The 14,314-nt window shown below is 43.6% G+C and overlaps 1 protein-coding gene and 1 pseudogene across 1 annotated transcript; one reads left to right on the plus strand and one right to left on the minus strand.

Moving 5' to 3' along the window:
* Nucleotides 1-253: 253 nt before the first annotated feature.
* On the plus strand, nucleotides 254-894 carry LOC101711773 (MOB kinase activator 1B pseudogene; annotated as a pseudogene).
* A 5,500-nt stretch (nucleotides 895-6,394) lies between these two features.
* On the minus strand, nucleotides 6,395-13,326 carry LOC101703821 (HLA class II histocompatibility antigen, DQ beta 1 chain). Its single transcript, XM_004846864.4, has 6 exons — nucleotides 13,122-13,326; nucleotides 11,399-11,668; nucleotides 8,529-8,810; nucleotides 7,779-7,889; nucleotides 7,282-7,305; nucleotides 6,395-6,753 (listed from the first exon to the last, which is right to left on the minus strand). The coding sequence occupies exons 1-6, from the start codon at nucleotides 13,228-13,230 to the stop codon at nucleotides 6,740-6,742; spliced, it is 810 nt and encodes a 269-aa protein (XP_004846921.2). The 5' UTR covers nucleotides 13,231-13,326; the 3' UTR covers nucleotides 6,395-6,739.
* Nucleotides 13,327-14,314: the final 988 nt, after the last annotated feature.

Raw genomic sequence — 14,314 nt, forward strand, 5'->3', positions numbered from 1 at the left:
CCCGCACTGGTTGTCAGAGTCCACGATGCCGGGTGCATCGGGCCGGGCGCCGCTGCTGCTGCAGCTGCTCCGCCATCTGCTCGCCCGCTCTCTGCCTCCCGGCCGCCCCAGCCTGCACGACTCGCAGTCTGTCCGTGGCCGACCTGAGCTTCTTGTTTGGCAGTCGCTCTTCTAAAACTTTTAAGCTAAGGAAAAATACCCAGAGGGTTCTCACCAGTATGAGCTCTTAAAACATGCAGAAGCCACCCTTGGCAGTGGCAGCCTCAGGATGGCTGTCATGCTGCCTGAGGGTGAGGATCTGAATGAGGCGTTGCAGTTAACGCTGTGGATTTCTTCAGTCAGATCTACATGCTTCACGGGACCATCACAGACTTCTGTACAGAAGAGAGTTGTCCAGTCATGTCAGCCGGAACAAAACATGAGCATCACTGGGCAGATGGAACAAACATTAAGAAACCTATTAAGTGTTCTGCACCGAAGTACATTGATTACCTTTGACTTGGGTCCAGGATCAGTGGATGACGAGACATTATTTCCATCAAACATTGGTGTTCCGTTCCCGAAGAACTTCATGTCTGTGCCAAAAACTGCACTCAAACGTCTGTTTAGGGTTTATGCTCACGTTTACCATCAACATGTTGACCCTGTGATCCAGCTTCAGGAGGAAGCACAGCTCAATACATCTTTCAAGCACTTTATATTTTTTGTCCATCAGTTCACCCTTATTGATAGAAGGGAACTTGCACCACACCAAGAACTGATTGAAAAGCTCACCTCAAAGGATAGATAAAAGCACACAGAGCTATTCAAACTGTTCCTCAAATGAAGCTGTGTGGAGTGTGTTTGGGTTTTTTTCATATTTTATCTGGATTTTGTCTTGGGTCTGGATGGTTTGCTGGGTTCCCTTTTCTTTGTTCTGAATATCTGAAAACATACTCTATTGGTAGAGGGAGCCAAGAACCATTCTCTGCATTTGAAAGGAGTAAATTTTGTCTTAGTGGCTTACAGCATTTTTTTAAAACATGATTTTGGATTTTGGGGGGAGGGGTACAGGGGATCAAACTCGGGTCCTTGCACTTGTGAGGCAGATGGAGGAACCACTGAGCGAAATCCCTGGCCCAAGGAGTTTTAATAATATTGTGTGCTGGAAGAAAATGCTGATGGATGGGATTCTGTGTTGTATAAATCATGGCACATTGTAAAGTCCCCAAGAAACTTATTTTTAAGTGCCTTGGCAGGTTCACTTCTGAGATGCAAAGCACAGACAAAACTGAACAGGGCTTGAAACAATGGTAAGGTTACTATCCAGGGCACTTACTGGTGCATACTGTAAAATAATCTATGATAAAAAGCCATAGTAGAGCTGAGGATTTAGCTCAGTGGTTTCGCCGCCTGCTGCGCAAGTGCAAGGACCCGAATTCTATCCCCGGTACCAAAAATAAAAAGCCATAGTTTACCTAAATTGGTGTTCTCCAGCTTTTACTACATTGAAGAAACATTTGTAAAGGTATGCAAAAAAAATTAGTATTTCTTAATTATTTTTATATTGACAATAATATATTCTGTTCAATAAATGCTTAAAGTACTATATGCAACTCTTTTTCCATTCTTAATATCTGTGATATTGAAACTTGAGGGTGTTAAAATGTAGTATCTATTGCATTTTGGCTTCTTTCTACATGTTAACTGCACTGTGGGTGTTAAACTTCAGGTTATGTATAGGATTGCCATCTTCAGAGGTGATGCTCAACTGTAAGGTTTCTTAGCAGTTGCCAAATGAGCTGTAAGTCTGCAGAATAACCACTTACTTTGAAGAGTAGGGGTAGAAGAGTGTTTTTGGCTAGGGAAGGGGATTAGTTTGTATGGGGAGTTAGGGATGGAATTAAATATTTGGAATTAAGTTCTAGAAAGTTTTGTTTTAAAACCCTTGAATAGAATGATGTTAAGATTTTAATCAATTACTTATAAACAGAATCTTAGAGACTTCCTTTTAGGAATCAACTTCCATGAGAAGTTAAAAATAGATTATTAATTTTAGGGAAAGACATTAAGCATGGATTTAAGGACTGTTTGGGGAAAACTGATCACTTTTTTAGCATTTCCATTCAGTGAATGGAGCTGGTACTTCCTGTCATTTTAAAATGATGTATAGTACCTTCTTTGCATATTATAGCCCCAATTTGAAGCATTTTGACTTCTGATTTTTCTATTGTGAAATGAATCTTTTTCTTTGCACTGATAGCAAACAATGAAAATGCTAAGTCAGTAGTTAAAATTTTAGTTGCCAGGACTTTCTAGTGGATTAGTACTACCAATTAGAAGTTCAGAAACTTAGTTTTAAAAATAAATAGTAATTTTTTCACTTCAGTTTTGTTCTTGAGAAATACCCTTTCAGACTTTCAGTTTTAGTCTTATCATTTTTGGTAAATTTGCTTTCTTCAGTTAGAAATATGTACCATTCATCCAGTTAGAAACATGCTTGTAGAAGTGCTTTCTCTGAATAGATTAAAAATGCTAGAAAAGAAAATAAGTTGGTTTTTGTCACTAAGCAGAGCAGTGAGTGATACAGTTTAATACTTTTACAATTTGGATCACTAGAAACTGCCTTTTTCTCCATTTCATTTCTAGCAGTTAATGTACTAAGCACCAACAGTAGAATTAACAGGAGAGCCTGACAGAAGCAAATGTTTACTGGTAATGTTTAATTATACATGGCAACAAAAGCTAGCTAATTTTCTTAGAGCAAACCTTTTAGAACACAGAATAGGTAATAGTAACCACTGTGGGCTGGTTCAGAAATAAAACTTGAAGTCATGATTTTTGAGTCCTATCTATATAAGGAAATGAAACACAATTCCTCAACTAGTCTTCCATATCAAATGATTTCCTGTCAGTCTAGTAACAAAAGGATTGCGGTAGCCAAATATAGAGAGAATAAGAAAATTACTCTTGTTCCTTTAACCCTTATATAGTAATACACTGTAGAAATGGGAAAATATTTCCACAAATTAAAGTTTGGTAGTAGGATTTACTTTCCCACTGTATGTGGACAGGAATTTGCTTTTACTTTGCCAGAATCTCAGGTGTCTATTTCTGAGTATTCATTTATTCAGTTATTGAGAAGCAAGGATATATATATGTTTATATGTGATAACAAAGAGTAGGGAGATGCCTGGCATTGTACGTGGTGTTAGGTTGCTACAAGAAAGGAAACACTCAACAGAGCAGATGAGAAAGAACTGACTTAATAAAGTTGCTTTGCTTTGGTTGGCTCCTACATGTAAGAGGAAGATGCCGTTTACAAAATAAGGATCAAAGCTTGATTTTAGAGCAGAGCTTGCTTATAAATGTCTATTTAGATTCTTTTCAGATCTTTAATTTATAATAACCAAGAAAATTATTTTCTCCCTTTTCTTTATACAGAGTTGTAAAGCAGAATTTTTCTCATCCTTTTTTGATTACAGCATCCCATGAAATGTAAAGTGGTAATTTACAAGGTATTATTAGCACTCATAACAACTTTGCTTAAATGTTGAATTGATGGAAGTTTGAGAAATTATGTTAAATGATGGACTAGTGGTGGTGGAGAAAAATTAATACCAGAAAGACTGAGATTTTTTAAAAATTAGCAGTAGATGGTGCTACTGGTTTTCATTTGCTGACTTCCATTTCCTATAAAACCATGGCAGTAGACCAACACTGAAACAATTAAGCATGTATTAGTTAGTTGGTGGCTTTGGAGGATAATTTATCGTAAAATTTACCTCTACTTTCCCTGTTAATCATTTGTAAATTCTAAATGGTCAGCATAAAATGCATTGGGGGTAAAAGAAGATATGATTAGGGTAAAATATATTTCAGACTATGTTACTGCATGGCTTATCAGAATGGGTGAAGCACTAAAATCTCTTACCAGGAAATAAAGATGATGTGGGTATTTATATTTTATATATGTAAGCTCCAGACTCCATTTTATGTATTAACATTTTCCCTGCACATGGGAAAATGACAAAAATGACAGATTTCTTTTATAGCTTTGTCTACACCCTCTCTGAGATAGGTTTTGATAACCACTAAAATGGTAGACTGTGAAATGAACGTATTAAGTTGTAGAACTTTATTTTAAAATGAGTATGTCACCTTAACATCCAAATCAGCTGATCTTCAGAGTAGATCCCCTGGAAGGACCACTCATTACAGCTCATTACAGCTATCCTGCAAATCGTAATGCTTTTAGAATTCTTTTAGAGATGCTATGAGAGTCAGCTTGTGATTATGCAAGACAATCATTTCATCATTTTAGTTGCACAAAAAAATTTTTGGCAGCTTAATACGACCTATCTTATCATCAAACCAAGTCTAGTAACTTGGTTGTTTTTTGAGAAACAGGCCACTAGGGAAATGAAAAAGAATGTGTCATAGCCTCTGGACCTGCAGAAGAGAATGTTTTAAGCATTATTTGCATCATTGGTTTCCTGGTGTCACTAGTTTCGGTGGACAAAATCATTTGGATGTGTAGTCTTTTTTAAAAAATTTCATTTAACTGTCTTACAGTTGAACTTTTTTTTAAAACCCTATTTTTTTCTCTAGAACTTGTTTTCTAGTTTTTAATCCTCTTTCCTGAAAACTTCTGAATTCTATCTGTGACCACTGTATAATAGTTTTGAGTTGGAGAATATGGAAAAATACTCAATATTTAAAAGTTTTAAAGAAACAAAGCTTTTACCTCCATCCTTTTTTAAAACATACTTTTTCTCAAATGAACAATTTGACTTTAACGACAGGATTGTTGCACAAGCAAATTGGATAAGTTCTATGTACTAATTGTACTGTTTTAAGCCTACATACCACAAAATACTGAGAATTTTATAACTATTTCATATATCACTTAAAACTTTAAAATTTGCTTGTTTTTCAGAAAGATGTGGGACAAAAGTTATTTGTGATTGGAAATATGACTGCATATTGTGCAAACTTCTCTTATTTTTGAAACTTACCTGAGATTTTAAAAATATACCAATTCTTAAAAACAGATCTATACTTTGAGGACCTCCTAAAATAATTTACATATCAAGTTTTGCCCTAATGTTAAGATTTACTGTAAGAATGACTTTGGTCCAGCTATCATTTTGTATTTGAGATGACAGAGGTACAGCTATCTCAAGATTTAATGGAAAAGTTCAACATGTAACAAAATTCTGACTGCAGATGATTTGAATTTTTCAGGATTTCATAATAATGAGCATTCTGAAAGTGTTAAAATACCCTCCCAGTCTGCCACTTTAAGTTGGATTTATTTTTGCAAAAGATAAAATACAAATTAGAAATTTTGGTACTCTGTTTTATAATTGTAAAGCAAGTTTCTCTTTTTGCATACATTTCTATTCTGAATGATAGTAACATCAATGACCTTAAAAAAAAAAAAGAATGAGAAACTAGAGACATTTACAGCTAAGTGGATGCACATTGAGGCCATATTCTAAAGTGAAATAAATAGGATACACGTGTAAATGCTGAATAGTTTCTCTGGTGTGAAAAACTAAAAGTGTAAATAAGGATCAAAATGTAAATTTTATATCGTGAGATAGGAAGAAAAGGTCTAAAGGAGCAGGGGAAGTGGGAGGGGTAAGGGAAAGGAAAGAAGGGAAAAGGAAAAATATGAGAAAAGGAAAAAAATGGAAACAAAGTCTTTGTAAATAGGGGAGGGTGGAGGGGGTGAAGGGAGGGCAGGGGAAGGGGAAAAAAAAGAACCAAGATACTTCACGTAAGGTACAAGATCCCAATGGTGAATGTAACTGCACTTTATACCTAAAATGTACAAATAAACTTAATGGAAAAAAAGAAAAATATACAGGAACAAAAACAGACATCAGAAGGGAAAGATGTGTAGATAAACACCAAGAAAATTGAAGATTTCATTGAATACCTAGGTCTAGTAACTTCTGAAATCAACTGGTCATTGGGTTTCCTTGTAACAAACAAAATAAATTTGAGTTGGATTTTTATTATTTGGAATGACAAATACCATTTTTATGGCTCTTTATAGTTTCTCAAAAATTAGCTTTGATCAATTGTGCCTGGCCGGGATGTATCTGAAACATCAGTGAGCAGAAGTCACTCTATCTATCCCCGAACAGTTCCACTGTGTTTCCTTACACAATACTTAGTGGCCTGGAAAGGAGGCTGGGAAAGTGTAAGGCCGATGCACAGAGCAGCAAGACTAAGAACCGTGACAGGTGCACCAGCTGACTTCCTATCTCCGTGGCCCACCCTTCCATGACACCCACGCTGCCTCTAGCTTGCTTCTGGTGACAGGCTTGTTGGGTCATCTCAAAACAAGTTCCTTTCATTCTGTATTGCTTTCTTCTCTCTGCTTAGTTAAGGAGACTTAGGATACAGATAACTCAAAATCATGTTTAATTATGAAAAAAAGCTCTAGAGCCAGGCAGATGGTTTCCATGTTTCTCTTGAGCACTCTGTAGGGGACAATGGAGCAGAGAAAGTCCGCAGGGTCTGAATAGATCCTGCCGCAGTGCACAGGCAGAGGCTCCGGGGACAGTACAGGAGGCAGCAGCCCAGATCCTTAGGAGCAGTCACAGCTAAGGTGGCAGCTGCAATGGAGCCACTGCAGGACTCCGATCTCAGAAGAGGACAGACAGTTGTGGCGGGGACTCTGAGGTGGAACAGGCAGGCCTTACAGAAGAGCGATAGCCAATCCCAGTCAGAATACACTCAGGAGTCAGTGCAGGAGCCCTATGGAAGAGACAGGGTAGCACAGGAAACACTGAGGTCCAGGGCGTACTTCCATCACCTCCCCAATATCTGTGTAAAGTGAAATCAGCTGAAGAGGACACACGGAACCTCAGCTGGACGGGGTGGGCAGCTACCACCCTCCTGGGGAAAATGAAGGGTTCACTCTTTTTAGTGAGTTGGATGGTGACTCACCTTCCTTCCTCCACTAGAGCCTGTTTAAGTCACCGGCAAACGCCTAGCGATAGCAGCCACCGATATGTGCCACCAAGTGGCCATCACCTTGGCCTCTGATACCCAAGACAGGGATCAGGCTAGCAGTTTCACAGAAAGATGCCACCAGGTTCTGGGGAAAATCTCTGGAGCTCCCTAATACACTGGTGATCGCCTCTCATTCTTGATCCCCCCAGCAGGGAAGAGGCCATGAACTGGAACAGTTGCTCCAGGTGCACCTACCCCACAATGCACTGCTCTCTCGTATACCTGTGCCCCTGCCCCCCAACACTGGATGAGGGCTGAAACATCCATTACCTGCAGGTGGAGGCCCACGAGTTCCTACAAAAGGAAGTTACACAGAGATACGTCTTGTTACACAAACAGCCACTCTCTCACACACCCCGAGGGGAATAAAATATGTAATGTAACTGGAGAGCTGTATTCTCCCCCACCATGTTCTACAAGGCCCCAACCACACTAAGCTAACTCTCCTGAAACAGATGAAACTGTCTTTAAGTGGAAGAAAACCAACACTCTGACTCTTAATGGATGAAGCTTTTGGAAAGGAGTTGATGGTGAGCAGAAGGAAGTCCTAGAATGAGCTCCACCAGCTGGCTTTGGGGCAGGGCTGTCTTTTCAATCAGCAAAATCCGATTCCAGTGTCTCTTCCTAGGTTGTCCTGCCTCCTCCTATCACCAACCTACACTCCATCCCTCAGAGACAGGAGGAAAAAGCTACCTCTAGCGGCAAAGCCTCCCTGAATAAAGGATTTCAAGCACGGCCATCTTCCCCATCTCCCCCAGACAGCTCACCTTTCTGACTCCTGCGACGGATGAAAACACCCAGCCCAAGGAAGATCAGCCCCAGCACGAAGCCCCCGATGCCACTCAGCATCTTGCTCTGTGCAGATTCAGACTGTGCCCCTGGGAAGCAAGCCTGAGTGTCAGATTTGCCCCACATCCCACGGGGTCCCTGGGGAGGACCTGAAGTCCAGTTTACAAGATCTGGAGGGGCCGGGGGAAGCTGTCTCTCTATTCCAGTGATGCCAAACCTTTTAGAGATGAGTGCTCAAGGTGCAACCCAAAACCCACTTATTTAGCCCAAAGTGCCAACGCTGCAATTAAACCCGAAAATCTGATGGTTGGCTGCTGGGGTGACTTGGCTCATGTGCCCACAGGGAGGGCTCCGTGTGCCTGCTGCGACATGCATGCCATGGGTTAGCCACCATTGTGCTATTCTGAACGTTTTAGGAGAAGGAAGAACCAGCCAACATATCCACCTGTTACTCTCACATACACATCCATAACGCTAGGCCCTAGGACCCAAGTCCAGCCATAATAGTGCATCCCCATTAGTGCCAGTTCCAGGGCCGCACTGATCTCCTTAGTATCTAGAAAGATACTTAGGTGAGGATCCTTCTGACACCCTTGCTGTGGGCAAGAGGGTCTAGTCTCCTGTGGCTCTCAGCTCAGCAGTGGCATCTAAGACAAGGGACAGGCCAGGGGGAGCTCAGCCCTCTGTCTTATGGGACCCGCAGTGAAAGAAAACAAAGTCCCCCTTACGCCACTCCACTGTGATGGGGCTCTGGAGGCTGGGATGCTCCACGTGGCAGGTGTAGACGTCTCCACGCTGGGGGGTCATCTCCAGCATCACTAGGATCTGGAAGGTCCAGTCCCCGTTCCTAATAACAGGGGTGGACACGACACCAGCTGTCTCCTCCTGGCCATTCCGGAACCAGCGTACTTTGACCTGGCCTGGATAGAAATCCGACACCGAGCAGACCAGCAGGTTGTGGTGGTTCAGGGCCTCTGTCTTGGATGGCGAGATGGTTACCATTGGCTCCACTGTGGCAACAGACAGAAAAAGACAGGGTGAGTGAGGTGTAAGGCCCGTGGCCAGTGCCCACAGGGAAGAGGCGCTCCTGGTACTACAGTGGGAAACCCTGGATTCCAGTACCTGGATGGTTGAGTTAGTCAAGAAACACAAATTTGACAATCTAAAATATGAACACAACAATCCACAGTCTCTGCTTTTTTAGAACTTGCAGTCTACTAACAGACAACAAACTGAGAAGGAATGAAAAAAGATTATAATTGTTGAAGAAAAGGTAGAGGAGGAGCCTTGAGAACAAGTAACACTGATAAAAGACCATGCTTGCCTTGCCTGCCTTGGTTTCTCTACCTTCTAAATTGCTACTCACGGTCACACGGGACAGTTTCCTTACCTATTTCGTATCTCTTATCCTTTACCTCTCAAGCCATTTTACTGCACTTCCCTTATTCCTTTAGTGTGAAAAGACAGTATTTCATGTATGATTATTTAAGAATATGCTGTTTTCTCATTTTCTTTTGTTACCTGTTTTTCTTTTATACTCAAGTGACTTTAATTTCTAGTTAGCTACTCTACTCAGTCCCCTTACTAGGAAGAATTATTTCTTTGTTCTGAAATGTTCTCTATTGGAAACATTCCAAGATTCTTGCAGAGTTTGGCCTGGGTTGAGGAGAAGATAGTGCAGCAAAGTAAGTATAACGGAGTTACTGAGGTTGGCAGGCCCTCTTGACACCTGATTAAATGACACCCACGGGCCATTATCTGGTGAATCGTGTTTTCTTTCCTACTATGTAGCCTGTAGCCTTTGTTCAGGCTTCCCTTCCTGGAGCCAGACTGAAGTCAGAGCCACCTGTATGGACTTATAAAATCCGCCCATCTTAAACAGATTAGGAGTAAAAACAGAGGGCCCAAATTCATGAGGAAGTTATTAGAAGAATTTTTATAAACTAGAACTGAAATAGCAAAAATGTAAGTATTTAGTGGTATTTAAGATATAGATTAGAAAAAGGCAAAAGGTATAAATTCAACATTTTGCAACCATGCATAAACTGGAGTCAGACTAGGGATTAATTAATCAGTGAGTTTTGAAGCCTTTGAATGTATCATTTTGGGGCTGGGGATTTGGCTCAATGGTGCTGCACCTGCCTTGAAAGCCCAAGGTTATGAGTTCAATCCCCAGTACAAAAAAGAAAAGAAATGAAAGCATCATTTTGTCCCATCGTCATTTCAAACAGGCAGGAACAGGCCCATAATGAGCTTTGGTCGGGTTTTGCTCATGTTAGATTTTCCATCCATGTTGAGAAGGACACAACGGCTGCTGTGTATTTGGGGAGGTTTCAGGACTTGCTGAGTACTTGTGGGCTGATAACCTAAAGTTTTTATTATTCCCACTACCGCTGAGTATATATACAGAGGTGATGCTAATCCCTAACGCACAAGGAATGAGGGCGAGAAGCACAACAGATCATGTTGGGTGAGGAAACTGTCTAGAAACACGTGCTCATCAGATGGGAAAAACTAATTTTCAAAGTGCTAAGCAGCAGGAGTGAGAGAGCCTAGGCCAAAACCAACCTGAAACAAGTTTTATTCAATCATTTAGTGACTTCAGTGTTAGCTCTTTCCATGGTGCCATCTATTGGGTTTTTCTTAACAAACTAAAACCCTGCCTTACATCATTCAAGTATTCTTTTTGTTTTTAGCAAACACTTTTCACCTTACATTTTATATTCACAAATTGTAAATTATTAAGATCCAAATAAACACCAGTTTACTTCAAAACCTTAAGCAAAATGACAATGAATATTTTAAAAGTTGTAAAGGACATATTATCCTCCTGCTTTCTCTTGTACCTAAGTGAGTAGGCGGCTGGGTACATATTTTCCCTAATTTGACAAAGGTTGAGTGCCACTATGTGCCAGTAATAACTTGGATTCAGGTATTAGGTGAGTGTACAGCAGTCACAAGACAGTCTCTTCCCTCAAAAAGTTCTAAAACAAACCAGTGTGGTGGTACAGCCCTGTAACCCTAGCACTCTGGGAGGCTGAGGCAGGAGGACCTCAAGTTCCAGCCCATCCTGGGCAACTTACTAAGACCTGGTGCGAGAGAGAAAGAGAGAGAGAAGGCAGGAAGAAAAGAGAAAGAAAGAAAGAAGGAACGAAAGAAAGAAAGAAGAAAGAAAGATTTAAAAAGGGCTGAGGATGCGGGTCAGTGCAAAGGTCCTGGGTTCAATACCCTAGTTTTAAGACAAACAAGCCATGTAAAAAAACGGAGTTAATTTTTCGTGACAGAAATGTATCGCACCCCGGGGCAGCCCTCCCTCCACCAGGCCTGTTCAGCCTCCTCTGAGGGTGGCCTGCTCGTGGCTCGGAGTGGGGCCAGGGAGAAGGGCAGGGGCAGGAGGGGCAGAGGGCAGAGGGCAGAGGGCAGGACCTGGCAAACTTGGCGAGGCAGGCGCGAGGCGGGGCGGAGCGGGAAGAGCCGGGCGGGGCGGAGCGGCGCCTCTCGGGGAGCTGCAGGGTCCGCCCTGCCCCGCCTCCCCCTCGGTGGCCCCGGCCCGGTTCTGCCGCCCCCGTGGGGTCTCGGGCGAAGGAGGAGGCCTCACCTCGGCGCTGCAGGACGAAGAGTTCCTCCAGCTCGTAGTTGTGTCTGCACACCGTGTCCAGCTCGGCGCGCCTCTGCTCCAGGATCTCCTTCTGGCTGTTCCAGTACTCGGCGTCCGGCCGCCCCAGCTCGGTCACCGCGCGGTACTCGCCCACCTCGCTGTCGAAGCGCGCGAACTCCTCGCGGTTGTAGATGTTTCTGGTCACCAGCCGCACCCGCTGCGTCCCGTTGGTGAAGTAGCACTGGCCCTTAAACTGGTACACGGAATCCTCTGCGGGAAGCACGGGCGGACGCTCAGGCCCCGGGCACCCGGCCCGGCCCAGGCCATGGCTGCGGACTCGGGGCCCAGAAGGCGCGGTCCGGCTCCACCCGCCCAGCCCCGACCGGCGTCCGGTGACCTCGCACTGATCCCGCCCTCAGGCCTCAGGGCCTTCCCGCCCCCCGAGTTCTGTTTCCACGGGCAGGAAACCTCGGGGACGGACAGACACGCAAGTCTGAGAGTTTGGGGAATGAGCAGAAAGGTCTAGGACCAAGCTTGTCCCTCCCCAAGAGCATATTCTCCTGGTCCTTGAGCAAAATACGGGCTTGCTCTGTTGCTGTTCACTCACTCGAGACCTACACTTCGAGCCCCAGAAAGGAGCGTTTATTCATGGAAACTAAGAAGGAAGGAAAAAAGATTATAATTGTTGAAGGAAAGGTAGAGGAGGAGCCTTGAGAACAAGTAACACTGATAAAAGACCATGCTTGCCTTGCCTGCCTTGGTTTCTCTACCTTCTAAATTGCTACTCACGGTCACACGGGACAGCTTCCTTACCTATTTCATATCTCTTATCCTTTACCTCTCAAGCCATTTTACTGCACTTCCCTTATTCCTTTAGTGTGAAAAGACAGTATTTCATGTATGTTTTATTATTTAAGAATATGCTGTTTTCTCATTTTCTTTTGTCACATGGAAAGAGCACAAGGTTTCGAATTAGACTAGATCCAATTAAACTGGGAGAGTTGCCTGCTTGCACGGGTTGCTTAACAGAGCGCCGAATTCCTAAGTACAACTGCATAAAAGAAAGTCATAAAGCCTACACGGGGCTGTTGGGAAGACAGCGAACTGATGTAAGCCACGATCCCGTGTCTGAAAGCAGTGGTTTCTCAGTGTGCAGCACATATTTCCCTTCCTGCCTCCTTTTTCTAAACTCAGTTTCAACTCACGTCTCCGAGTCCCTCTGAAGTTCCTGTTTGACCACAAACCAGAGAAGCGTAAAGTTAAGACTCCCTTTACCTTGGCTTTACTCAAATACCTGGAGTTTGCCTCCCTGAAACCTCCGCTCGGGAAGATTAAGGCTTTTCCTCGAACACTGAGTACAGAGACATTGCTGGTCCACCTGTCCCCACCCAGAACCTCAGAGCATTTACCCTACACGAGACCCTAAGGCACCCGATAATGACACATGCTGCGGTATCCTCTTTGAAGAAATTTATTTTCTTCAAAAACAACCGCTTGCTCCCTTTGGCCCACCCTCGATAACACCCTGCCCCTGGAGCCGGTGGGGTAGGCACTGCTCTCGCGCTGCAGTAGACGATGGAAATGACAATGTAACAGAGCAGTCTGTGAGGCAAGACTGTTCTGAGATCTTGGGGCTCACCGCCCTGGGCACCGAGCCCAGGGGTCCCCCGGAGCCCCTTCCCCAGAGTGTGGTACCAGTCTGGGAGCAGCCACCCCTACTTACTTGGAGTGTCTCGGCCCTCAGCCACTGGGCTGCTCAGCACCACCAGCACCACCAGCACCGCTGCTGTACCAAGGCCTCTCGAGGTCTGCAGAGCCATCCTGACAGGCATGACTGAGAGGGAAGGAGAAGGTAATGGCCCTCAGCAGCTCACGCCTGCTGCACCCACTTCGGAGAATAAAAACCTGTGACTGTCTCCATGGGTCTTAGGGTTGGTGCGTCCCCAGGAAGGGAGCCAATCAGCACTGGAGCTGAAGCGCCTCATCTGTCTCCGGGCAGATGTTTTTTATGAGGGCTCCCAGTCCTGGGCCCATGTCTGCAGGGAGACTGCTCCGGGAAGAGCTCGTCTTCGCGTGGAGACGGAATGCCTGAGGGGGTAAAAGCCAAAAGAGAAAAGCAATTCGAGTACAGTCTGACAGCTTTGTGATATTTGTAAACCTATTTTTTTAATTAAATGGAGTTTTTAATAGGGGGAAATAAATGGACGTCAGTTTTCAGGGGACAGAAAAGTCTTGTCCCAGAGGTGTCACTCTTACTATGTTAGACCCTCTGAGGAGCCATACGGTTTCATGAGAAAAGCAGAGTTCTCCGAGGAAAATGGTTTGAGCTGCAGCCGATGTGCTTTGTGGGTCAATGAAAGTCAGCCTCTTTTTAGCTCAGGCTTCTCTGTAAAGTGTGGATGAAGTTTTGTGCTTTTCACATCTAGATCTTCACTCATGCACGTTTGAGAGTAATGTGACTTAGTTAACATCGCATAATGTCCCGTAACTGTCCTGTGTAAGTGCTGGAAATATCAGGTTACCGTGTGGGAAAGTAGAGGCAAAACACTGGCCCTTAGCCCTGCTAGCAAGGGATCCTTCCTTAAGCAGAAATCGACTGCTTCCTGATATTTCGATGAAGGTGTGTGAAAAATTAATTAGGCTGACACTGCTCTGATAAGTTCCTCAGCTGCCTAATCCTGCACAAGGATCCATTAACTTCCGCAGCTTTCAAAGTCCCCTTTCAAGGACAGAAAACAGAAGATGTGGGGAAGCATTCTTCCAGGCCTGTAGTGTTAATGGGGGAGCAAGCAAAGGATGCTCGGAGGTGTACTGTGCTGCCTCAAACATGAAATCCTCGATGTGTTAAGTATCAGTGTTCTTAAAATAAATGTCTTATTCATCAGGCTCCTCTTACCCATTTCTAATTACGAATCA

The sequence above is a fragment of the Heterocephalus glaber genome, unplaced genomic scaffold, assembly GCF_053883595.1.
Source record: "Heterocephalus glaber isolate CG9 unplaced genomic scaffold, H.glaber_assembly_v1.0 deba00001141, whole genome shotgun sequence".
NCBI lineage: Eukaryota > Metazoa > Chordata > Mammalia > Rodentia > Bathyergidae > Heterocephalus > Heterocephalus glaber.

What these genes read in the sequence shown, in the direction of transcription:
- LOC101703821 (XM_004846864.4), bottom strand. Translation starts at nt 13,230, where the DNA reads ATGCCTGTCAGGATGGCTCTGCAGACCTCGAGAGGCCTTGGTACAGCA. An exon ending in TGAGGGCCGAGACACTCCAA is followed by an intron (nt 11,669 to 13,121) that starts GTAAGTAGGGGT and finishes TGCTTCCCGCAG; the next exon opens with AGGATTCCGTGTACCAGTTT. An exon ending in CTTCGTCCTGCAGCGCCGAG is followed by an intron (nt 8,811 to 11,398) that starts GTGAGGCCTCCT and finishes CTGTTGCCACAG; the next exon opens with TGGAGCCAATGGTAACCATC.